Below are 26,244 nucleotides of genomic sequence, written 5' to 3'. Positions count from 1 at the left end.
ATGGGATAGGAGACAGCATGTGACAGGGAGACAGGCTTGTAGGGGGTCAACCCTGGGCCTTCTCCCTCCTCCCAATTCATCTTTCACTCTGAGGAGCCCCAGCTCCAGTCCCTGGAGAAGGTGCAGGGGAGGAGGAACAGCCGCCAATGGGCAGTGCCCTCGGGCCATGCAGGCAAGAGGACTCGGTGTCCAACACAGTGGTTCTCCAAGTTCAGTGTGCATAAAGCTTGTTTGCAAAGTGCTGGGCCCCATCCCCAGAGCTTCTGATTCAGCTGGGGTGGGCTGAGAATCTGCATTTATCACAAATGCTAGGTGGTGCTGACCCCTGCTGTGGTCTCCGGACCACACGTGAAGAACCACTGATCTAGGAGAGGCTGAGTTCCAGTGAGGTGCTGGAGGACCAAAGCCCACCAAACCAGACGTGGCTTCTGCCCCAGAGGGTGTGCACACAAGCAGCAGATCCAACCAGCATGGGAAGCAGTTCTATGTGGCTCCCCAGGTGGCAGAAGCCCATCCCTGGGGAGGCAAGGAAGCAGACAGCTACAGCTTGGGTCTGGAGAAAGATCCCTGCTGTGGGCCTTTCTCTCGGGCTTCCCTAGGAAGCCAGCAGACAATGCCAGGGTGGGCAGTCTGAGTCCTCTCTGCTGATGGGCCTGATCTCCATGGACCGTGAATCCTCCCTTTCCTCTTCCTGCTCCGCTTCTTACTAAGTTTAGGCATCAGTGCAGTACTTTGAGTGATTGCTAAGATTCACTAGCAGATCTAATGCATAAACACACAAAGGAAAACAGACCTCAGCCCTCCCTGCAGAGCCAGGACAAACCAGAACCCCTAAGCCTTCCTCTGTCCCGGAGGCTGTGTCCATCAGGGATCTCTCTGTACCTGGTAAGGGTCTTCATTTACACCCAAATCAGGACCTCTAACCAGCTAGTCAATCCTCAGCCTGACCCTCATTTAGAGTGAAGCACGTCATGGCTGCAATGCTGCCAAGCAGCCCTGTGACATTTTCCTGAACATTCACAAAGGGAGGTCAGCCCAGGAGGGAGTTCAGAGACTGGGATCCAGAACCAAAAATGCCATCAATGAGCTGCGCAGCCATGTGCAGTCCCCTTAGTGCTATTTGTAGCCCTGTTTACTCCCTCGTAGGACAACCAGGGGAATGCACAGTTGACATCTAAGCTCCCTGTCTACTTTCAGAATGCCCAGAAGGCGTCGCAGAGTTGCCATGGAATCCATCCCGCAAGCCTGAAGCCCAGTCTTCCCTGAGCACTGGGCTCTCTGTCCACACAAGTGCTGGGGGTGGAGGTGGGGGTCCTGGCAGCACAGGGGTGCAGTGAACACACAAATGAGTTGAAAGACAGCGCCTCTGAAGCTAAGTCAGGCTCCTCACAAGCCCATCTTTAGGTCTCTGGACACATTAGCGGCCACCAAACCAGTAGCAAAAACTTGCGAGTCAACAATCCTTTCTTTTCAGTAAGGGCTCACTCCCGAACACACAGATACCCTGGAAAAGCAGCGTAAGACATTGTCCAAATGACCCCAGATCTGCTCAATGCAACGCAAGGCTTGTTTCCGGGGGTTGGTGGCAGTGGGGGGCAGTGCTGAGATATGGCCCAGTTAGCTCTACTGTTGCTGGAAGTAGGCCCCTCCATGCCTGCTCTTTCCCAGTGCCAGGCTGCAGGTGACTCTGCTGGAGGTCAGAAGGGCTCCGTGCAGTCATATAACTGAAGGAGGGATGGGGCAGAAATGGACGTGTCCTATCATAAACCCATTCTTGCTCATGGAGTTTCTCCAACTCCAAAAGACACTTTGCAGTGATGCACCCCAAGTGTCAGGCCACTTCCAGGTACCTGAGTTAGCGTTAGGGGACAAAATCTCGTTGGTGAGGAAACCTCTGGGCTGCCGGTAAGGACCAATTAATCAGGCCAACTTCCATCTATATCCAGAACGAGGCCTCTTTCAGTAAACTAACTTCACTAGCAGGGAACAGAACCACACTGAAAATACCTTCTGAACAAAACATTCTTCTCCCCATGGGAGGAAGCATGAATTATAAATCAGGAATTTGACAAATGAATGGCAAGCACACTGAAATTCTGTGTATTTGATTAATCACTTTGAAAAGCAAGATTATCTTTTTACAGTAAACACAAACATTTTTTACAATCATTGAAGAGGCTGGGAGCCAGGATACCAATATCAATAAAACCCAGGCATCATGGAGCCTGTGGAAACTAAAGAAAAAGAAAAATAAAACCCTTGTCAAAATAATCATCAAGCCATTCATGAGCCGCCTGTCAATACCACGCTTGTTTTTCCAGCCGCAGCTTGGGGCCAGGCTCCCCGCTAAATTCCTTCCATGATTAGGTGAGAATTAAGAGATGGTAAAAGGCAGAGACCTGTCTGCACATCTTCAAAATATGTATACACTAAAGTTATCATTGTTTCCTAAAGGAAATGACTACTTAGGTAAATTACTTAGTAAATGTGATTTCCTAATTGTTTCTAAGCTTACTGCCTTTACATTCAAGGAATACTTTTAAAATAAAGTTTTTTTTTCTTTGTTTTTTGAGACATGGTCTTACTCTGTCATCCAGGCTGGAGTTCAGCAGCACAATGACAGATCACTGAAGCCTCGACCTCCCAGGCTCAAGCTACCCTCCTACCTCAGCCCCCCAAGTAGCTGGGACCACGGGTATGTTCCCACCATGCTCAGTTAATGCTTTTGTTTTTTGTTTTTTAGTTTGTTTGTTTTTAAGAGATGGGATTTCACTATGTTGCCCTGGTTGGTCTTGAACTACTGGACTCAAGCAATCCTTTGCCTCAGTTTTCCAAGGTGCTGGGATTACAGTTGTGAGCCACTATGCCTGACCAGTTACTTATTTTTCTTTAGCTTCCATATGCTCTATGATATCCAGATTTTATTCATATTGGTATCCTGGTTCTCAGCCTTCACTATGTTGTAAAAAAACAAAAAAACAAAAAAGTTTGTTTTTACACTTGGGTAGGCCCTATTTCCCAATCTGTAGCCTACACAGGGTGGGAGCAGTTGGTTATCTTCCTGAGGGCATCCCTGTGTTATCTCTACAGATATTTGAAGATAGCCCCAGGTACAGGGTTCAGAGCATTCCATCCGGGAACCCAAAGTCAGGTCTCAGCCTCATCTCCAGCACTTACTGAGGAACAACTCTGGGCAAAAGATTTATTCATCTCTCCCAGGCTGGAGTCTCTCAGCTGCAAACTGGGGATGTCTTCCCTGTTTTTCTGGCCCTGAGGCCACACAGAAGAATTGGATGGGCTAAACATAAAAGGATACCATGAGTTTTTAATCACCCCACAAAAGTGCAGGATGACCTGTGCTACTCTCTGAAGTGAGAAAAGTTCCCTGGAACAAAGTCTCAGAACAGAAAGGTCCTGTGCCTTGATAAATGGAGCTGAACCCGAGGTCTCCAGCCTACAGAGGTAGGAAGAGACAGTTTCCCTATTTTGAGTGCTTGCTGACATATTGAAAACAATTCTGCAATTATACAACCACTCATTCTAGTTCCTTTCTCAGAAGAGAAAATTGCCTCTTCACGGCTGTCTCTAGGGGGCATCAGAACCCAGCACACAGGCTGTCGTCAGCAACAGAGCCATCTGCAACTGATAGAGTGGCCTTTGTTGCCTTTCTGCAGATGCTCCCACCAACCCATTCGCAAACAGGCTGGTTTATATCACATCCCTTCTCCCCCGAATCCAACATTTATATCAACCTTAGGGATTCACCAAGGGTAGGAATGTCTATCCAGGTGGAACCAGGCACCATACAGATAGCCAGAAAACGTTTCCTCTTTGTTAGGTGTTTCTTAAAAATAGCTTTGCTTCTGAAGTATAATCTACCTATCAAAAATTCACCCATCATTCCATGAGCTTCAGTAAATTCACACAACTGTGCAACCATCAACACTATTCAGTTTCAGAACATTTCCATCACCCAAGAGTTCCCTCATTCCCAATGATAGTCAATGTTCACTTCTTATCCCTGGTCTGCTTTCTGTCTCCATAGTTTTGCCTTTTCTGCAAATTACATGTTAATGAGTCATACAATACATAGGCTTTTGTGTCTGGATTTTTTATTTTCACTTTGCCTAATGTTTTAGAGGTTCACCCATGTGTCATACTTCACACCTTTTTATTGTTACACGTGTCATACTTCACGCCTTTTTATTGTTGAGTAGTCAGTTGTCCTTTGGGCCAAATTTTGTTTATCCATTTATCTGTTTATCCATTTATCTGTTGATTAACATTTGAATGGTTTCCAGTGGGCCTTGTTTTTGGCCTGGGGGTTGGGGGAGGGCAGGCTATTATGAGTAATATTGCTACGAACATTCATACACAAGTCTTGTGTGGACATGTCTTCATTTCTCTTGGGTAGATCCTGGAATTGCTGGGTCACAGGGTTAAGTGTATATTTTCAAAAAGTCCCAGTGAAATGTTAAGAGTGGCCATGTTTCAGCCTCACCTTCGAGCTCCAAGAAGGAATTACAAAGCACTGTGTGTGCTGTGAAGTCAAGTGGTAGGGACCAAAGCAGAGCAACGCCTAAGTCGACCTGCGAATTTCAATTCTTTTAACTCACTACCCTCCGTCTACTTTTTCCTTCTTCTTTTCAAGGCAACAATCCTTGGTAGTACCAAAGTGTTAGACTTTCCGCCGAGTTCAATGAGGAAACAGAGACCGGAGTGAGGAAATTAAAAGCCAATTTATTCGGCTCCCGGGCGAGGTTCTATGGTCCGAGAAGGGGCCAGAGAAGTCGCGCTTCTCTTCTTGGGGCGTGGGGTTTTATAGGGAGTAGAAGTGGCTGATTGACTGCGGGGGAAACAAAGACAAGGTAGTTCTATTGGGTGTTAAAAGACTGGGGACGGGCGAGGTGAACAAAGCGGGGGCATTTCCATTGGGTATGAAGGGATTGAGCACGGACGAGGGGCTGGCCGAGGATGTACGGGGGAGCTACCATAGGGCAGGCTCTTGGCAGGCCTTTTCAAAATTTATGGCAGGTGCAGGGCTGAGATTGGAATGCGGACATGGGCAAGGGGAGCCTGCGTGGAGAGGGTAAATGCTGAGCAATGTGCTCAGTATGATGATGTAGTTTTTAGGCACGGAGAGAGAAGGGCATGTCCATTCGGCTCCCAAGGAGGCACCGGCCTTACACAAAGAATGTGAAAGGTTAACTCAGTTATCGGATGCCATCAGGAAACAAGGTTGTCCAAACAAGGGGATTTTCCAGATAGTGGAAATAGTCTCTTATTCAAGAGCTTAAAAATTAGCTATTTTATAAAAATCATGTACATGTGGATTACAAAACCTGTTTCCTTTGTAAACAGCAGAGAGGCCTTGACTGTCTTAATGTCTAGGGTCATTACTCTAGAAATACACCCCAGTGGTGTCCTTGAGGAAACCACAGCTGTTGCTTTTGCAAGTGGGTTACAAAATCAGCTCACACTGAGTGTGATATAAAAGCAAACAGGCTCTGAGTGAGGAGTAAGAGCTCTACTCTAGGTAAAAAGCTTGAATTTTCTGTTCTGGATGGCTCAAGAGACTTTTTGAGAGGGATCTCAGTGACATTTTGGAAAACCACGGTTGCCAGAGTTGAAGGATCTTTGTACCTTGAACTGTTTTGTTCTCCATCAAAAACAAAAGGCTACAGAACTTTCACCCTATTGAAGCAAACGGAGACATTTATTTATGTTATCATTGACTATAAAAGAGGTTTAAGAAGGCCAGGCACGGCGGCTCATGCCTGTAATGCCAGCACTTTGGGAGGCTGAAATGGGCGGATCACGAGGTTAGGAGTGCAAGACCAGCCTGACCAACATGGTGAAACCCTGTCTCTACTAAAAATACAAAAATTAGCTGGGCGTGGTGGCACGCATCTGTAATCCCAGCTACTTGGGGATGCTGAGGCAGGAGAATCACTTGAACTGCAGGAGGCACAGGTTGCAGTGAGCCGAGATCACGTCACTGCACTCCAGCCTGGGCAACAAGAGCTAAACTCTGTCTCAAAAAAAAAAAAAAAAGATTCCTCTGTCTCAAAAAAAAAGGTTCAAGAAAATAGTATGACATATGTAACAACATGAGTGAACCTCTAAAACATTAGGCAGCAGTGTGAGGAGAAAATATTTAGGAAAAAAACCATCAAAGTGCTTTGAGGTTTGCACATGAAGAAATCAAGGGATAAAGCAGTGGTTTCCAATCATTGCTGCCTGCCGAAGGGCCTAGGGATCTTTAGATGAGCACTGATGCCCAGATCCTAGCCCCAAACACTCCTATTGAATTGGGGTCGGGGTGCCTCCTTGGACATTAGGATTTCTCAGTCCCACCCTCGCCCACACCCCCAGTGATCCCATAATGTGTAGCAAAGTTCGAGAAACACTGGGATAAAAGCTATCTTGGCTTAAACTAAAGCATACTGAAATAAAAACTGCAGACAGCTCTGCTAACTCTCCTCTATTCAAAAGCCTTGAATACATTCCATGGTCTACCTAAATTATAACCCTCTACACCTGGGTGCAAAACATCTTAGGTAACTCTAGTGCCACCCACCTCTCCAGCATTAGTTGCTCAACAGGCCCCAGGATGCCCCAACTCGTTGCCTTTGCACCTGCCACCCTACCTGGAATTGCCTTTCTTCACTTCAACCCTCTGCTTTCCCCAAGCTTTTCCTAAAAGCCTTCAAGGCCCATCTCAAATGCCACGTCTTGTCGGAAGCCTGTCTGATCTTCTCAGTCAGGTATCAGGCTCTTCTCCATGCCTAGGGCACACTTCTTTCTTTCTCTTGTATCACTGTGCCAGTTCTGCTTTGCGCTGCTGATGTTTATCTGTCTAGCATATCCCATCCTTCTCTTTCTCCCTCTGAATCTTCCCTCCTTGCAGAAGTGAGGGCAGCCAGTGAAGGAGCCAGACCTAACTCTGTCCCTGAGTCTAAGGAGAAATGAAGAGCTGAGCTGCTGCTACTGGTCACACCTGAAGCAAACAGGGCTCTTGGGGAGCTATCGTCATGAAGACGGGCTATACCTTTTTGGTTATGGGCCAGGAAGGCAGGGTGAGAGAAAACAGCTCCCATCAAGAGGTAAAAGATTCTTAAGAGCCCTAACTCAAGAGAGAGCCTCCGAGAAGCAGCATGCAGGAATGGAAGGCTGGAGCCAACATCCTTGGGGCTGCTGGGCTACTAGGGAGCAGCAGCAGGGAAAAACCAAGGCTCACTTGCCCTTCCCCTGCATCTAAAATGCTAACAGCAGGCCAGAGGCCCAAGCTTACCTGGGAAGCCCCTCAAACACCTGAGTGGAAAGCACGCATCCTTAAAAAGACTTTGCTGATTCTTCAGGTTTTATGCAAGTTTCAGATAATGAGAAAGACTTCATAAATATTTTTTGCAAATACAAATCAGGTTTTAATTTCTAGCTACATTTAAGTGCATAATACTTAGTTGACACTCCATGAAAAGGTAATCACATAACAATTCCTAATAGAAATTAATTAAACTCTCCTCTCAGCATTCACCTCTATGTCTATCATTTGCTTAGTATGGAAGAAAAAGGTATATTTTCAAGCAACAGGAATATCTGACAGCTACTAATCACAGACACCCAGGATTCCAGAAACACAAACCTACTTAGTAGAAAAAAAAAAAAAAGCAGAGAAAAAAATTCATTTAAAAATTTAATACAACAAACATCATCACCTTAAAGTGGCAGCGCCTCAGCTTGCCAGGTAAGTGATTGAGAGGCTGGGGCTGGGTGCAGTGGCAACCTCCTTCAGTTTGCAATGAGAAAGAAGTTTTTCAAGGATTGGTGTTCCCAGTGGGGAGGACACTGTGCTTTTCAAGCATAGAATGAAGAGCTGCCACCTCTCGTTAGCTGTATCAGATGATGGAATTTTAAGAATTTAAGACTGACCAAGAGTTAGTCTGAGAAAAACAGGGAGGCTATAAAGAAATCCTTATGCAATAACTTGATCCAGTTGGGGCAGATAAATCAGCGAGGACAACCTTTCCCATGACCTTCTCGCCTCAAATTATTTCCCCAAATTCTCTTTAGAACGAATTCACTCCTTAATTGATAACTCCTTTTATTTCAAAGCATTCGCTTAAAGCCTAGCAAGAGCCATATTTAAAAGGGAGAGTTTCAAGAGAAAAGTCCATATGTAAAGCAATGGCGGCTGGAAAGCAATCGTGCGTGCAATGAGCACCAGCTTCTGTCCTCCAGTGAAAAGCCCACGGTTATTTTAAACCCCCATCACAAAGCGGGCCTGTGCCAAGGCAAAAATTCTATCAATGGCACAAATCCTATAAACTAATCAATACAAACAATCTTGTGAATCCAGATTCCTTTAGAACAAAACGAACCGTCCATGCGCCTCCAATGCTCTCAGTTCAAATACTTTAAAAGATGGAGTAGCCGTGCGTAGTGGAGTACAGTATCCTGAGGCAGACGAGGGTCAGGCAAACGATGATTTCACAGGGAGATGAGCACTCCAGACCGACTGCTGTCACCCTTGGCAGAAAAGCCCCACGAGTACCCCCGCTGCCGTCTCACTGGTCACAGTCAGACACACAACCGTTGCCTAATGAGGCACAATCCAGTAAGGGTGAGAACCTCTCTGTTTTCCAAAACAGCAGCCTTCTAAGAACAGAGAATCATGACTCCACCCAAGACCCACTGGAGCAGCACGGGCAACACCGCAGCTGCTTCTTCTCTTTAACAAGGCAGGGAGGGCTCTTACCTCAGCAATACAATTTTACAAGCACGCTGCTCACTTTGTAATAGGAGAACGTCCGCTCGTGAAATGTGGGGCACTTACCCTTCTAGCTGGTCCTCTCCTAAGATGAGGCGAAGGTTTTTTAGGAAGGACAAGGAGACCAAGGCATGGGAATGGCGGATCTTCACGTAGCCCGTCACCACCTCGATGAGCCCCATGAAGTTCTCCAGTTCTGAAGCAATGTTATCTACATTGAAAGGGGGTCGTGTCACTGCGTGCTCACTTGGTGTGAGGGTGACATACTTGGATTCTTAGAAACACATGTGAGAACAATTCAATGGCAGGTGCCCCCTGAGATACTCAGGCTCCCGGCACAGGACTGGCCATTCCTGGACAAAAACAGCTTCCCTGGCTTGACTCTCAACAACCACTCTGGGAACAAGGCCTCCCAGGTAGGAGAAGCAAGTTTCTAGGAGGCTGGGGGATACTGTAGCTCCCAAGCTGATTAACAAAATGTAAAATTGGGCCAGGTGCGGTGGCTCACCACTTGTAATCCCAGCACTTTGGGAGGTAAAGGCCAGCAAATTGCAAGGTCAGGAGTTCAAGATCAGCCTGCCCAATATGGTGAAACCCCGTTTCTACTAAAAAATACAAAAATTAGCCAGGCGTGGAGGCACACACCTTTGGTTCCAGCTACTCAGGAGGCTGAGGCAGGAGAATCGTCTGAACCTGGGAGGTTGCAGTAAGTGGAATTATGCCACTGCACTCTAGCCTGGGTGACACAACCAGACTCCATCTCAAAAAAAAAAAAAAAAAAGTAAAATCATAAATACAAGATTGCCAGTTAGCTAAGGCTGACAAATGTAGGAAACGTCTTTTAATATGCTCTGTCAACAGACAGTATGGCCTCCACAATGCAAGGGCATGACTAAATCAACATTTTCTCCGTCTCATAAGGAACTGCCTTTGCTGCCTTTCTAATTCCTAAGATACAGGGGCCTATATTTAAAGGTTCCTTTTTACTACAACTAGAAGAAAATATACCAAAATGTTAACAATAGCTATCTGTGGGTGATTATTCTTTTCTGCATTGCTAAGTTCTCTGTAATATGTATTGCTTTTATAACTAGAAAGTAGTTGGAAAAATAGTTGCTAATACAGATGTATAAACATAATATGTAAGCAACAGGTTTCCTTTCATCTTGTTTAGGCTACCTTTTTCTCATAGTAAATAAAAAAAACTTCAGTTCAACTAATGCCAAAATTATAATGAAGACTATAATAACTGGGCTTGGTTCAATTAATGAGATTTTACTGTATATGATTTCTAAAGATGTGTTTAATAAAAGGCTCTATTTTGCTTTGAACTGATAAAAATAATAAGGGTACTAAAGGATAAAGCCCTATATCTAATTTAATTTAATGGCTTTCCAATAAAAATTAAAGGGAAATTCAAGTTAGAAAGATGAGAGGTTGTGTGCAGATGATGTTTTAAGGAAGAGATCCAGAATTTTAAATGTGGGGCAGGAAGCATGCCTCTTAGTCAAGATCAGGAAATCTCCCCTCTAATGAGATCTCTCATCTTCCTAAATCCAATCTATTTCCTGCATTGGACATAAACCGGAAGACACACTTCATCATCATGTATGAATATGTACCAATTCTTTCATAAATGATACTTCTCCATGGATTTAATTCACAGATGAAAATTTTATCTTCAGGACAGGAAGATAAAAGAGTTTAGGCACTCAAAAGGTATGCTCTAGGGATAAGCAAATTAAAAGTAGAAGAGGAAATGCAGACACAGCAAAAAGAATTAAACTTCGGAAGTACCATGAGAGTAAGGAAGCCCTAGAGAGGAAGGAACAGAATTATCTGCATCGTGGAGAGATGGGAGTGGGTGGTGTTGTGAAAAACAATATGAGATATCAAAGAATTCGGAAGACCTAAGCAAAAACTTGTTTCTGTTCTTTCTAAACCTTAAGAATACAATTTACATTAACAAATACGAAGGAAAAGCAAATTATCAGAATAAATTAGTCATTTTTCCCCTCAAACTGTAAAAAAATTCTTCATGAAAAGATTTCCCCAAAAAATTCCTGTCAACCTCAAAGCCTTTTTACTCTATTTATTCTAGCTTATAAAACTATCAGTTACCTTGACCAAGTGATCCCAGTGGCAGAGAATTTAAGGCACTGTTACTAGAAGGCCTTGGCAATTAAAAATCAGAAGTGAAAAGATTTTTAAAATTAGCCATGGCTGGGCATTGTGGCGCACGCCTGTAATCCCAGCACTTTGGGAGGCCAAGGCGGGTGGATAACAAGATCAAGAGATCGAGATCTTCCTGGTTGACATAGTGAAACCCTGTCTCTACAAAAATTAGCTGGTATGGTGGCGCACACTGTAGTCCCAGCTACTTGGGAGGCTGAGGCAAGAGAATCACTTGAATCCGGGAGGCCGAGGTTGCAATGAACCGAGATCATGCCACTGCACTCCAGCCTGGGCAACAGAGCAAGATTTTGTTTAAAAAAAAAAAAAAAAAAATTAGCCAGGCATGGTGGTGAGTGCCTGTGGTCCCAGCAACATGGGAAGCTAAGGCAGAAAGATTGTTTGAGACCAGGAGTTCCAGGTTACAGTGAGCTATGGCTGTGCCATTGGACTCTAGCCTGGCTAACACAGTGAGACTGTGTCTCAAAAACACACACAAAAAAAGCAAAGAAGTGAAGAGATCACAGGCTAAGTCAGTGGGAAACCCTTTGCACAATCCAGCTTAGAAGCAAATTACCAGGAATGCCATCTACTGCAAATAAAGATGATTGTACACAGGTGAGACTGAAGCTTTATGTACACAATGACACAGACTTGTATCCTTTGTCTCTCACAAGGAAATTGGAAATCTAGCACTCTTTCGGACTTCATAAAATTTTAACGTGACATCACTAAACTTCCCTCAGTCTTCTCACTAAATTCAAGTAATCAAAACTCTTTAGGCTTGAAAGATGTGTGGATTTGGATACAGCTGGTCTCTGCTGAGTCACACCTCTGATCCAATGGTCTCTTCTGGGGTAGGTATGTCAGGGCTTGCCTCTCCTATGCATGATGTGACTAACAGAAAGATGAGTGATGACCCTCTTTACAGGAAGAAAGGATGTGCCAATGGCTAAAAAACACTGCCTTTCAATCTGTGTTTATCTTTGAGGAGCAACTCAAAGAAGAGACGTCATGCATGAGGCTACACACCATGTTGTTTATCTAAGCCCATATTTCAGTGGTGACTCAGGTTCGGGAGCATGAAAAGCATCAACAAAAGAAAGCCATAAGATCTAGCCATTTTTCCAGTGGGATGGAATACTTACTCCCTCGTCGGATGTTAATGAGCAAATTGCCCTTGAAGATGGTGCATCCTTGAAGCATCTGAGCAGAAGTCACAGAATCAATGGACTTTGCCATCTGTTCATCACAGACCTTGGGGCAAGGACCTTTACAAGGAATGCACTGCATGCTGTTGAAGAAAAAAAACACCACAATCAAAAACACACATAATTGAGTCTGTCTTCTTGCATTACAAAAATCCTAAGGATATGCTTTTTTAGTTTTTATCACAACATGCATTAGAAAAAGGAACTGTTTTGAAGTGTTCATGTGGTCACATGGTATCTCATCCTCAAGCCCACCCAAGATAAGCCACTCAAATTGCAACCAAAAGGAGAAAGAGCCTACAAAGGAAGAGCGTGTTGCTTGCTTCCAGACAAAATACATGATGCATCCTCAAGGCATTTGTGTATCATAGGCTGTCGACTGGTGAGCCAGCTGGCTCCATGTGGGAGAGAGAATGCTGCAGAAAGGAAGCTCTAGGGGTTCTGGAGGAAAACAGAGCTGCTTTCTGATATTGTGACGCTGGCCTGTGCACTTGGGGGAGTAGCTAGGAGAGATGATAGGGACAGCAAAGGGACTGTCGTGTGTTTGCCTAAGGGGAGTCTAGCTCCTGAAGTCAGTGTTTAGGCAAAGCCCAATGCGGGATGCCAAAAGGCATGTGATATAGCACAGATCCATTATTTTCTTGCTAAAGCACAACTGAAATTATTTCTTGACAGTGTTTTGCAGAAACTTGTAAATTGCTCCAAATGTTGTTTGTGCTGCATACACAATAGAAGCAAGGGATTTCCATTACTTTGTAACGAGCTCTTGTTTCAAATGCTATCCTGAACATGCCATAAACCACCAAGAGTCAGGGACAAGTAAGACTGGCACTTTCCCTGCTTATCGACCAGTATTTAGGAAATAGCAGACAAAATGCTAACCCAGCAGCTGAACCTTTGGCATCTATAGTTATATATAGAACAAGGGTCAGAAAGTTGGATTGATTTCCAAACAAGACAAATGACATGACCCTACGCGATGCGTACGTAATAGGATGGTAAGTTGTGGAGCCATTATATGTACATTATTGTTCTTAAATCATCTCTTCAGTTTCATGAAGAGGAGTAAAAACATTCAAGAAAAACAGTGTGAGGTATAGCTCTTTTTATTAATTTCCCTTCCCTCTACCCGTGAATGTTATTTTGTATCTAAGACGAAGATGTAGGGTTCTGTTTTGTTTAAAAGCTAATAGGTAAACAAAACTTCTCTGATATTTTCCTATTGTGTGTTGAGGAGAGTAGGGGTCATTGCCTGCAAAGGACCCGCAGGGACTGGACCCACCCACAGACGGGGACAGCCCTCCTTTCTCTACCGTCACACTCAACATTCTCATCTCTAGGCTGGGTCGGGGCTTCCTTCAGCAATTTTTTACTTGGTCTTCTGTTGTTTCTAATTTACCTACATACCCTATAAACCCCCACTCTCCTTTTAAAATACATTGTATTTTTAAATAACTACAGAGTCACAAAAAGCTGCAAAGATTTACAAAGTTACAGAAAGGCCGCACATAGCCTTCACCCAATTTCCTCCAATGGTTACTACATCTTACACAATGATAATGCAGTATCAAACCTGGAAATTAATACTGTGTGCATGTGTATGTGTGTGTGTGTGTGTGTTGCACTGTGTCACTGATCACTTGTGTAGATTTGTGTAATCACAACTACAATCAAGATATAGAACTATTCCATCACCACAAAGCTCTCCCTGACACTACCTGTTCACACTCACTGCCCCCACCAATCCAGTCCCCAGTGTCCCTAACACCTGGCAACCACTAATCTGTTCTCCAGCTCTGTAATCTGTCATTTTCTTTCTTTCTTTTTCTTTCTTTTTTTTTTGAGACGGAGTTTCGCTCGTTACCCAGGCTGGAGTGCAATGGCGTGATCTCGGCTCACCACAACCTCCGCCTCCTGGGTTCAGGCAATTCTCCTGCCTCAGCCTCCTGAGTAGCAGGGATTGCAGGCACGCGCCACCATGCCCAGCTAATTTTTTGTATTAGTAGAGACGGGGTTTCACCATGTTGACCAGGATGGTCTCGATCTCTTGACCTCGTGATCCACCCGCCTCGGCCTCCCAAAGTGCTGGGATTACAGGCTTGAGCCACTGCGCCCGGCCTCTTTCTTTTTTTTGAGACAGGGTCTCACTCCACCTCCTGGGTTCAAGTGATTCTCCTGCCTCAGCCTCTGGAGTAGTGGGAACTACAGGTTCCTGCCACCATGCCTGACTAATTTTTGTATATATTTTTTTGAAACAAGAGTCTTGCTCTGTCACCCAGGCTGGAGTGCAGTGGCACCATCTTGGCTCACTGCATCCTCACCCTCCAGTGTTCAAGTGATTCTCCTGCTTCAGCTTCCTGAGTAGCTGGGACTATAGGCACCCATCAGCACACCCTAATTTTTGTATTTTTAGTAGAGATGGGGTTTCATCATGTTGGCCTCCCGACCTCAAGCAATCTGCCCACCTCAGTCTCCCAAAGTGCTGGGATTATAGGTGTGAGCCACCATGCCTGGCCAAAATTTGTATTTTTAGTAGAGATGGGTTTCATCGTGTTGGCCAGGCTGGTCTCAAACTCCTGACTTCAGGTGATCCACTCATGTCAGCCTCCCAGAGTGCTGGGATTATAGGCGTGAGACACCACACCTGGCTATAATCTGTCATTTTGAGGGTGTTGCATAAATGGAATTATACAGTATGGATTCTTTTGAGGTTGGTTTGTTCACAGAGCATGTCCTTGAGATCCATCCAAGTAGTGTACTTCAATGGTTTGTTCCTTTTTATTGCTGAGTAATAATATTCCACGGTGTGGATGTCCTACAGTTTGTTTAACCAATTACCTATCACAGGACATCTGAGTGGTTTCCAGTTTGGTGTTATTACAAATAGAGTTGCTGTAGACAATGGTGTACATGTTTTTGTGTGAACATAAATTTCATTTCTCTGGAATAAATATCCAGGGTTACAACTGCTGGGTTGTAACATAAGTATGTTTAATTTCTCTCCGTCTTTCACTCAAACAGAAAAATCTGAAGCTGAGTAGGGTGGCTCACATTGTAACCCCAGCATTTTGAGAGGCTGAGATGGGAGGATCATTTAAGCACAGAAGTTTGAGGCTGCAGTGAGCTATGATCATGCCACTGCACTCTAGCCTGGGTGACACGGCCAGACCCTGTCTCTAAAAAAGAAAAGAAAAAGCAAACTGAACCAATCGTCTTTGGTAATCTAGGAGTCATAAAGCATTAAAGAATGTTTTTCTAAGGACGTGTTCCGATAACATGCTTACAGATTAAGCTTCCTCAAATCCATTGTAGTATAGAGAAGGTATAAACAAGATGAAAAAAAATATTTTAAAATAACTGTTAAATAAGCCTCAAAGGCTGAGAGAAGGGAATTTATTATGCTTTACGGTGTTTTAAACAAAAAAAGGTAGATGTACAGTTTTGGACAGACTGGAAGAATGGAGAGGGAAAATAATGGCTCAGTTCTCTGAGGGTGCACCACAGCGGAAGAAACATTGTCACGTGGATGGCATTCCCACTTTGCCACGGCTCTGGTAGCTGCAGAATGACTGAAGGCCACCAAATGTCATAAGAAAATGTATTCACAAAACAAAGATGATAACACACTGAGTTCACGGACAAGCTACCACTCCCCTAACCCCACCCCAAGGAGGAAAGTGACGTCTGAATAGTGGCTGAGCCTCAACTTGGTTGCAGGCACTGCCCCTGGGCCCGAGATGTGCACCGGTAAAAGCCCTTTTACACTCGAAAGCTGCCAGCAAAATGTGAGGACAATGTTGTCGACTGATTTGGACCCAATATGGATCCTCTACAGCTTACTGATGTCCTTGGACCATTTATCATTTCAAAGTATTCAGAGTAATATTTTTCTTCTTGTTACTATTCTAATGGCTATATAAATTATAAGAGGCAGAAAGCTGCTCTACATCTAATACTATAAAAGAATGTATTATCTTTGATTTGAAGGCAAGCCTACAGTAGCAGCTGAATCTCCAACTAATACACTAGAAAAAGAATCCCCTTTATAAATACTTGCTAAAGGTAGTTATAAACTGCAGCAAAAATTATATTTAAAATTAACATTTACTTTTCTAATAATATTTTTGTATTTGTAGATAGATTTTGGAAGACTCAGAAAGACAGGCCCCCTGGTGCTAATTAAGAAGGAGGCATTTAGTCCACCACAACAGAACTCACATTTTTTTTTTTTTGAGACAGGGTCTCTGTTGCCTGTGCTGCAGTGCAGTGGTGCAGTTTTGGCTCAATTTGGCCTCGACTTCAAGGGCTCAGGTGATCCTCCCACTTCCAACTCCTGAGTAGCTGAGACTATAGGTCACACCCAGCTAATTTTTTTAATCTTTTGTGCAGGTGGGGTTTGCATGTTCCCCAAGCTGGTCTTGAACCCATGGGCTTCCCACCTCGGCCTCCCACAGTGCTGGGATTACAGGCATGAGCTCCTAAAAGTTCTTTACTGTGCTCCAGGAGAGGGAACAGCAACCCCAAATCTCCAATCTTCTTCTATTTTCAGAGTTATAGTCCCTACATTTTTAAACAATGCTGACATCTTATTTTCAAAAGCATAAACCAATGACAAATTTGTAGAAGTCCAGTTGACATGTACAAAAGGGTGCCATTTGTTTAAGAAACTTTTTTTTGTTTGTTTTTTTCAGACGGAGTCTTGCTCTGTGACCCAGGTTGAAGTGAAATGGTGTGATCTTGGCTCCTGCAACTTCCGCCTCCGGGGTTCAAGCAATTCTCCTGCCTCAGCCTCCCGAGTAGTTGGGATTATGGGCGCCCACCACCTCGCTCAACTAAATTTTGTATTTTGAGTAGAGATGGGGTTTCATTATGTTGGCCAGGGTGGTCTCAAACTCTGACCTCAGGTGATCCACCCACCTCAGCCTCCCAAAGTGCTGGGATTACAGGTGTGAACTACCACGCCTAGCCATAAGGAACTTCTTTGCTTCCCAAGTGAAGTCTCAAAGTTTGGGAAGGAAAATGAAGGACATGATGAGTAATGAGGGAGGGTCACAGTAGAGGGGGCGAGAGGAAGGAAGTGCCGATGGAAAATGCCGCTTATTTTAAGCTACTGCTTCCTCTGAGCTGCTGCTAGCTCTTGCACTAAGATGTTTTAGGTCTGCTTGCTGGTCTCAAGGATGGCGATGGGGGCTTGGCCTGTCTTTTCTCTTGCATTTCTGAAGTCTCACCCAGTTAGCAGCACCCAGACTAGGAAAATCTAAAACTACAGTCCCCTGTCTCTTAGATAGCAGCTTGGCAAGTACCCAGAGAGACCATGAACTCCGGGTATGGAAACCAGCAAGCAAATACTTAATTTCAAATGACCAGGCAGTATGCACTTAAAACAGAATATAAAACAAACTGGTGCAGAGGGTGGTAAGCCATGCCAATTGTTCCTAGAATCTCACCAAACATTTAAGGTAAGCCAGCCCTCTCAAACTGACCCATCTCAGTTAACTTCCTGATGGCTGCACCCAGATGAAACAACCGACAGAGTCTACCTTTCTTTATTTTTTATTTTTTATTTTTGAGACAGAGTCTCACTCTGTTGCCCAGGCTGGCGTGCAGTGGTGAGACCTCCGCTCACTGCAACCTCCACCTGCTGGGTTCAAGCAATTCTTCTGCCTCAGCCTCCAGAGTAGCTGGGATTACAGGTGTGCACGGCCACGCCTGGCTAATTTTCTGTATTTTTAGTAGAGACAGGGTTTCACCATGCTGGCCAGGCTGGTCTTGAATTCCTGACCTTGTGATCCACCGCCCTTGGCCTCCCAAAGTGCTGGGATTGCAGACGTGAGCCTCCCTTTCTGTGCTAGGGTGGCGGGCAGGGAGAGGGAGGACGGGTAGTGACCCTGTGGCCGCCACTGACCTATGGGTGGTGTCGCGGATGAAGCCTGAGGGGCAATCCTGCATGCACTCGCCATCGTGGATCACGAACTTGTTGTTCTCCGAGTTCTCGGAGCTGACGATGCTGGCACAGAATTGACGGTCCACACAGCGCCAGCCCTCAAACCTGTAGGTGTTGGGCGGGCAGGTGGGCACGCAGATACCGGCATGGTAGTAGTGGAGGCAAGCCACACAGGCCGTGTCGTTGTCAGGCGCGCTGCAGCTGCCCAGGCACTCGGGGTGACAGCACTCGTTGTTGTCCGTGCACGCCCGCTTCCCACACGCACTCGGACACACTGTGGAGACAGAGGGGAGATGGAGGTGAGACCGGGCAGGGGCGGCACCGTCTTTCTCTGGGCCCGACCGGCATCCTTCTGGGTCATTCACTGCTACTGCCAGCACTCTACGAAATCCTCTCTCCCACCGCTGCCCTGTCATACCACAGAGACCTGCAGAGTGTAGACACATTCAAAGTCCAGTCTCTCCTAGGAACTCCATGTTTGGCCGGGGATAAACCACTAGCTTCCGTGATCTTGATCCTCTCTCTTCTCATTTGTAAAATGGGGGAGATGATACCCACATCTGAAGGATGGCCCAGGCATGGGTGACCAGTGGAAGGGAGCCCTACAGGAACCCTATGGTTTATCAGTAATTTAAAAGGTGTTGTGCTCTGCTCACTTGGCATTTCAAGTAGGTTCCTTACTGAAAACTCTTTGAAAGCCTCAGAGTGCAGAAATGCTTACTTTGAAAATGATTAAACTACACTAAAGATGGTACCATTCAAAATAACTTTAGGAAAATTTCTGTCAGCTTAGATGATATCAAAGGTTTTACTCCAAATAAGCCATGATATCCTAACCTGTTAGATGACCAAGAAGTCACCATGTCTGAGGGGCATTCTCAAGTCCAAGAACATGGGTGTGTTACAGGAAAGGGGTCCTGATCCAGACCCCAAGAGAGGGTTCTTGGATCTCACGCAAGAATAATTCAGGGTGAGTCCGTAAAGTGAAAGCAAGTTTATTAGGAAAGTAAAGGATAAAAGAATGGCTACTGCATAGACAGAGCAGCCCGAGGGCTGCTGGCTTTCCGTTTTTATGGTTATTTCTTGATGATATGCTAAATAAGGGGTGGATTATTCAGGCCTCACCTTTTTAGACCATAAAGGATGACTGCCTGACATTGCTATGGCATGTGTAAACTGTCATGGTGCTGGGAGGAATGTAGCAGTGAGGACGACCGCAGGTCAGTCTCGTCGCCATCTTGGTTTTGGTGGGTTTGAGCTGGCTTCTTTACTGCAACTGTTTGATCAGCAAGGGCTTTATGACCTGTATTTTGTGCTGACCTTTAATCTCATCTTGTGACTTAGAATACCTTAATCGTCTGGAAATTCAGCCTCATTTTACCTAGCTCCTATTCAAGACGGAGTTGCTCCAGTTTCAATGCCTCTGACAGGTGGGTGAGCAGTATCTCTGAGCCTGTGGCACGACAGGATATTAGAAGCCATCTCCGCTAAGCCTGTCCGTGTGCTAAAGTTAAATCGGTGTCTAATAAGCACAGATCCACAGTGCACATCCCAAATGGATGAGCTGGCATCAATCTCCATTAACAGTGCTGCCATGACCACACTCTGTGGGCTGTTAGTCTTACTTGTAAATTAAATAAAAATCAACAAAATATGAAATCTGGTTTGCATTATACATTTCCTACTATATTCCTGAATTGGAAAACAATATAAAATTATTTAAATGTGTATGTTTTTGACTCTGACATGCAAGACTGAGTAGAGATTCTAGAACTTGTTTTTTTCTTGTAACAAAAATACATGATGAAAAAAATCAGAGATCACAAACAAGTAAAGAGAATATAAAGAACATGTTAAGTCCACCTACCCACAAGGGACCCCTTTATTAATATCTTCATGCGGACCCCCCAGTCCTTTCCTATGTATGTGCATGGACATATAAATACAAGTATCTATAAAAAGGTTAAGCCATTCTGAAAGCTTTTTTTTTGGCATAAAAGATTGTGAGTTCCACAAACATTTAACAGCAGTACTACATCCCATTGTAGAATATATCATAAGTTACACCTGTCCCCAACTAAAACGTATTTTCTTTACCCCAACTTTTTATTATTGCAATCAGCAAAGCAATCTTCGTGAGTACCCTTAATATCTCTTAGGATCAATCTCCAGAATTAATCTTATTGAGATAAACTGCCCTCCGGAAAGTTTGTACCAGTTTACATACCTACTAGTTGCCTCCAAGAATTCCCATTTCACTGCAAATAGGTGAACTTGAAAATAGATATCAGAACTTGGACATGCCAATGAATAGTGTCACCTCTGAAGAAAACTGTCATGATACTGTCAAGTTTAAAATAATTTTGCAACTTTCTCTTTTGAAGTCATCCTCTGACAGAAACAACAGGTTGCCTTCCATTATTTATTCTTCTTGTCCTTTTCAGTAATTTTTAGTTGGGAATATCACCATCCAGCTACAGACTACATCTCCCTGCCTTCCTTGTAGCTAGAAGTAGTCTTATGACTTCAATTCTGGCCAGTGAAATATAAACAAAATTTATGACTAGAACTTCCTGGAAGACTCCTGAGAACCCAGAGGGCGTGGCCATCTCCTCCTTGTTGGCTGGAATGCCCTAGTTAATGTTTACAGCTCAAGTACCAACCTTGGACCATGAGGTGAAACATCAAGAATGGTGAAGCAAGGTAAAAGGAGCTTAGTGTCTTGCAAGGGTGGGGCCGCTAGGCTAACCCTGGACTGCTTACTCCAGACTTCTTCAGATGTGAGAGAAATACACTTTCATCTCGTTTCAATTACTGCTATTCATATATGCAACCGAACTACTCCCTAACTGAGATACATCTTCAGAGCTAGCTATAAAGTAAAGAAGAAAACCCTTCCTGTCAGTTTATGCCATTTTGTTGATAAGGATTGGCTCTCAATGACTCCAGGCTATTTCCAAAAACTATTCTAACCCACAAGTAACAAGGAGTTACCCATCTCTGATCACACCAAAAAAAGTATGCATTTTATGAGTTCCTAAAATGTTGGGATATATATGCTGTCTACCAAGGTGACTTTCTTGAAGAGGATAAAATTTGAATTTACAAACCTAGCATATCTGCTGTAAACACACACACACACACACACACACACACACACACACAATCATCAAACCCTCACTTGAAGCAAATCTATCCATTACAGACGTCACTTCAAGGTCCAAGATCTGAAGCAACACTGAAATTGGCATCCCAATTTCATGTTTTTAAACTGGTAACAACAGAATACAATTCCATCTATTCTTCCTTTATCCATTGAGCAACTATTTAAGGTGTGCTGCACCTGTGTGCCAGAGAGATGCATGCTGGATCAGTAACAATCCTGTCCCCAAGGAATGGACGACACAGCAAGTAACTCCAGGAGGGAGTGGAGCAGCCTGGTGTTTCCCGGGCCTCTGGGTGCCGGGAAGGTTTTGTGAAGCTGGAAGTGGAAAGATGATCAAGGGAGGAATAAAAATACCGCAGGTGGAATCACATGTCAATGCTTGTAAAAGCAATGGCATCACTATGGGTGCGGGGGCTGGGTATTAATGAAGATGGCCAGGGACCACTGCTCATGGAACACCGAAGGCCTGTCCGAAAGGGTTTAACCAACTGTGGATAACAGGGAACCATGAAAGGTTTTAAGCAAGGGAGTAACATGGTCAGATTTTCATATCAGAAAGGTTACCTGGCAGCAGTGCAGGGTGCGTGATGATCAGAGAGGGCAGGGATGAAAGGAGAGAGGGACCAGGCTGGAAGAGAGCAGGCTTACAGCCTATTTTCCCCACAAAATTCACGTTGTATAATAGATCTGCAAGGTTCAATAAAGCTGGCTACAGAAACAATGCTCACATTTCTGCTCATCAGGCATGTGCCAGCAGTACTAAGCATACACCCATTTCAGAGCACTGGAGTCCCCGGAGGCTGCTCTGCAAACATCACCATCACCACACTTTGTCATTAGAGGAAGGCAACAGTGATTGAGAATCTTACCATCATCGTCAGAGACTAACTGGGGGGACCAACATCTACTTGCAGAATCCCTTTTCCTGACAATTTAAATAAAATATTACATAAAATTATGTGTAATAGACATTAAGATCAAGTAGCTATTAATGCAGTAGTAACAACTCAAGAACGTTGAAAAGAACAGTCCAGGCATGGTGGCTCACATCTGTAATCCCAGAACTTTGGGAGGCCAAGGTGGGCGGATCATGAGGTCAAGAGATGGAGACCACCCTGGCCAACATAGTGAAACCGCTTCTTTACTAAAAGACAAAAATTTGGGCGTGGTGGTGTGTGTTTGTTGTCCCAGCAACTCGGGAGACTGAGGTAGGAGAATTGCTTGAAGCTGGGAGGTGGAGGTTGCAGTGAGCTGAGATCCCGCCACTGCAGCCTAGCACCTGGCGAAAGAGTGACTGTCTCAAAAAAAAAAAAAAAAAGGCGCTACTCCAGAGACGGACACCGTGCTCCCCTCACTGAAGTAGAACCTGAGAGGATTCTAGGAGGTAAGTGGGAGAAAACACGAGCAAGTATGGAATTAGAGAGTCCTGGAGCCAGCGCCAGAAGCCTGCTGTAAATTTTGTCTCATCTCAATGTATATAAATATTATTAGTGTTCAGGACCATTAAGGGATCTCTTGAAAAGCCCCGGGCAGAGTGTCTCGCCAGCAGATGGATGGCTGTTCCACGTGAGCGCCAAGACTGGGAATTTCATCTAGTACCAAATTTCCAATACAGTGCTGTGGGCGAAAGGAAAGGACCGTCTTCTCTGGCTCCATGAATAAACACACTGAGGGCAATTAAAGGCATCTCAACTTTTAAAAATAGGAGGAAAACAGAAGCTGCCATAAACTAGCAAATATACAGAGGAAAGAGCAAATTGATCTTGCCAGTGAGATCTTTCTATTCCTTGGAATTCTTACAATGACCAGCAATAAAAACAAAGACCCATCTAAATTGTTGGCAAAGCTAACAACATGTCCCACATCCACCACTGAAAGGATTGGTTCAGGGTTGCAATCACATAAAAATCAGGCACTGCATTTAAAAGCTCCTTCTCTTCATTTTTTTTTTCCTTGGGGGTAGAGAATAAGAGAATAAGAGTCACACATACCAGCCTTTAACACTCTCCTCCAGAGTCCTTGTATGTATTATTTCTAGAGTTTTTTGAAAAACCATTTGCTTTTGTTCTTGCCAAGGTTTTTAAAATCATCATTAGCTCTGAGAAACCATTTTTGAAAGCATACCATAGGCCAGGCACAGTGGCTGACGCCTGTAATTCCAGCACTTTGGGAGACCAAGGCAGGTGGATCACCTGAGATCAGGAGTTCAAGACCAGCCTGGCCAACATGGTGAAACCCCATCTCTAATAAAAATACAAAAATTAGCCAGGCATGGTGGTGCATGCCTGTAATCCCAGCTATCTGGAAGGCTGAGGCAGGAGAGTCATTTGAACCTGGGAGGCAGAGGTTGCAGTGAGCCAAGATCGCACCATTGTACTCCAGCCTGGGCAGCAAGATTGAAACTCTCTCAAAAAAAAAAGCACACGATAATAAAGTGCCCCACTAGAAGAAAAGACAGAAGACTCAACCTCTTCGCAAGGAACAAAACGTGAAAGAGGGGCCACTTGGCCACACAATATTTTACAACGCAAACCATTTATCCTCGAGAATTTCTAAAGGAAAGAACTTATTCTGTGGATGTTCAAATAACAAAAAGCTTCTCAATCAAAATACAGAAGAATTTACGGCCATCTCAGCTATTTCTGGGTTGCCCTAGGTGACACACCACTGTTCCATACTAAGCAGCCACGCATCCTTACGCAGGAGGATCAACTGCTCCTAACTTCATGAAAGATAGCTTCAACCTCCAAAGTGCATCAGAGAGACACATGGTCCAGAGAGATTTTATGATTCTCTCGCCTTGCCACAAGAGGAACTGACCATCAGACAACATAGGGAGGAGAAGGAAAGGGAGAGGTAGGAAGGGCAAGTGAGGGGCTCTAAGTCAACTGACACGCAGGGTCCTCCCCCAGCCTGAGCAGAAGTCCACCCAGGCTGTGGGCATTCTTCTCCAAAGAGGACTTAGCTCAGCTGAAGGAATGAGAGACGCTTCTTCTGATTTTGCCAGTCAGGCCTCAGGTAGGTCACGCCCTGCAGACGCAGCAGGTTCAGGGACTGAGCCCAGCCTTCCCAGGGCTCACAGCCTGAGGACAAGCAGTGAGAATATGAGCCAGGAGCAAGCAAAGGGCATATCAGCGCTGCTTGACAGGGGAAGGGACTTCCAGGCCAAAGCTGGAAAAGTGAGTAGGAGCTAGCAGGTGCATGGGGATGTTGGCAAAGCTGACAGAGAGTGTGGGCCAAGAGAAGCAAAGGTAACAAAACCTTGGCACGACTGAAGGATGGAAACACTGGGGACAGAGGGGTGGGGAGACTGGGAGGAAATGGTGCACCCTGAGGCAGGGAGAGCCCGAAACAGCCTTTTAATCCAGCAATAGGAGTTTGGAGGACTCTTAAGAGGAAAAGGACTATTTGAAGTGGGACGCACATCATGAGATGTGCATTTTAGCCACAGTGGCCCAGATCAAGAGGACAGCAGCACAAATGAAAAAAAGCAGGGCAGATTCAAGATACATCCAGGAGCATGTAGAAGGGTACAGAACTTTTCTTTTGAGGGGTACAGAAAGATTAACTGGGTTGTGCTGTTTCTGCATATACATCCAAACGGAAATGCCTGGTGTGAGGTTTGTATGGATGCAATCAGGCGCGACCTGAGCAGCACATGTCCTGGGCTGTGGTCAGAAGATGGATGGAGAGGGGGCTGTGGGTGGGGTGTGGGGGAGGTCTGAGGATGCCCGGGGGACCAGGACAGATCCCAGCGTACACCGTAGCCAAGGCTACCACCGTTCACAGGGGCCTGGCAGCCCCCACCGGAGTCTTCACACCTTTAGAATACCCCATTCCTTTAAAAGAAATGTGCTCAAGCGGATTACAGTATATTCATCTGTGAATTCCCAGACTCATGTTTCACCCTTCTCTGTTCCCAAGTCTAGATAATGATAATAATGTATTTGTGGAATTATCCAGAGTCTCATGAACATGGTACCCAGAGCCTTAAGGCAAAGCGTTTTCAGCCAAGGGTTGAACAAACCAGAGTGACAATAAAAAGACCCCCTCCCTCAGGGAGCTGCTTAGGAAGCCTGTGTGCCCTGCTGCTTTTCCAGGGAGCCGGTGGCCCATGGAGAAACCCTGTCTCTACTAAAAATATAAAACTAGCCAGGTGTGGTGGCACGCACCTGTAATCCCAGCTACTGGGAAGGCTGAGGCAGGAGAATCACTTGAACCCGGGAGAGGAGGTTGCAGTGAGCTGAGATCGCGCCATTGCTCTCCAGCCTGGGCAACAAGAGCGAAACTCAGTCTCAAAAGAAAAAAAAAGAGTAACTTATCATCAAACATAGCTGGCTCACTCTGAGCTTCTAGTGACCTGAAATTCCGAGGTACTCTTAGTCACAGAAACTATTTAAATTTAATTTTAATTTTTTTTTTTACTAATTTTTTAGTAAAATTAGTAAATTTTTTAAAAATTTAATTGAAATTTTTAAAAAAATGTATAATAAATTTTACATTTATTATATAAATGTAATTTACACTGGAGATTCTGAATACAGGGCTTTGTATTAACATACAGTTAATACTCACTAAGTACATTCCATATGCCTTGCAATACATTAAGCATCTTACATGTATTTCTGTATTTAATTTAATCCCCCTAATGATCACAAGGGGGCAGTATCATTATCCTTATTTGCAGATGACCAAACAGTGGCACGAAGGGCACTCAGCTGTTAAATTGCAAACTGGGCCTTCAAACCCAGATCCTCCTGACTGCTGACTGCAGCCTCTTCCCCTACAATGTTTATGGTGGTATGTGGTCACAGCATGTTTCTATTGTCTAAAACAAAGGGGTGGCCGGGCACAGTGGCTCACGCTTGTAATCCCAGCACTTTGGGAGACTGAGGGAGGTGGATCACCTGAGGTCAGGAGTTTGAGACTAGCCTAGTCAACATGGTGACACTTCGTTTCTACTAAAAATACAAAAATTAGT

The 26,244-nt window shown here is 44.7% G+C and overlaps 1 protein-coding gene across 4 annotated transcripts in view; it reads right to left on the bottom strand.

Moving 5' to 3' along the window:
- The window catches only part of IGF1R (insulin like growth factor 1 receptor), a 320,134-nt gene that overhangs the window by 52,929 nt on the left and 240,961 nt on the right, over positions 1 to 26,244 (bottom strand). For all 4 annotated transcript variants that reach the window (XM_012438640.3, XM_012438639.3, XM_064376255.1 and 1 more), the window contains 3 exons: positions 18,059 to 18,371; positions 12,091 to 12,236; positions 8,837 to 8,981 (listed from right to left, as the gene is read on the bottom strand). In XM_012438640.3, coding sequence (XP_012294063.1) covers positions 8,837 to 8,981; positions 12,091 to 12,236; positions 18,059 to 18,371 — 604 coding nt within the window. The remainder of the gene's footprint in view (positions 1 to 8,836; positions 8,982 to 12,090; positions 12,237 to 18,058; positions 18,372 to 26,244) is intronic.

This window comes from Aotus nancymaae, unplaced genomic scaffold, assembly GCF_030222135.1.
Source record: "Aotus nancymaae isolate 86718 unplaced genomic scaffold, 86718_ANA_hifiasm-v0.15.2.pri h1tg000014l, whole genome shotgun sequence".
NCBI classification, from domain to species: domain Eukaryota; kingdom Metazoa; phylum Chordata; class Mammalia; order Primates; family Aotidae; genus Aotus; species Aotus nancymaae.
Note: the sequence above shows the minus strand (reverse complement) of the source record. Positions and strands in the feature narration are given on the sequence as shown.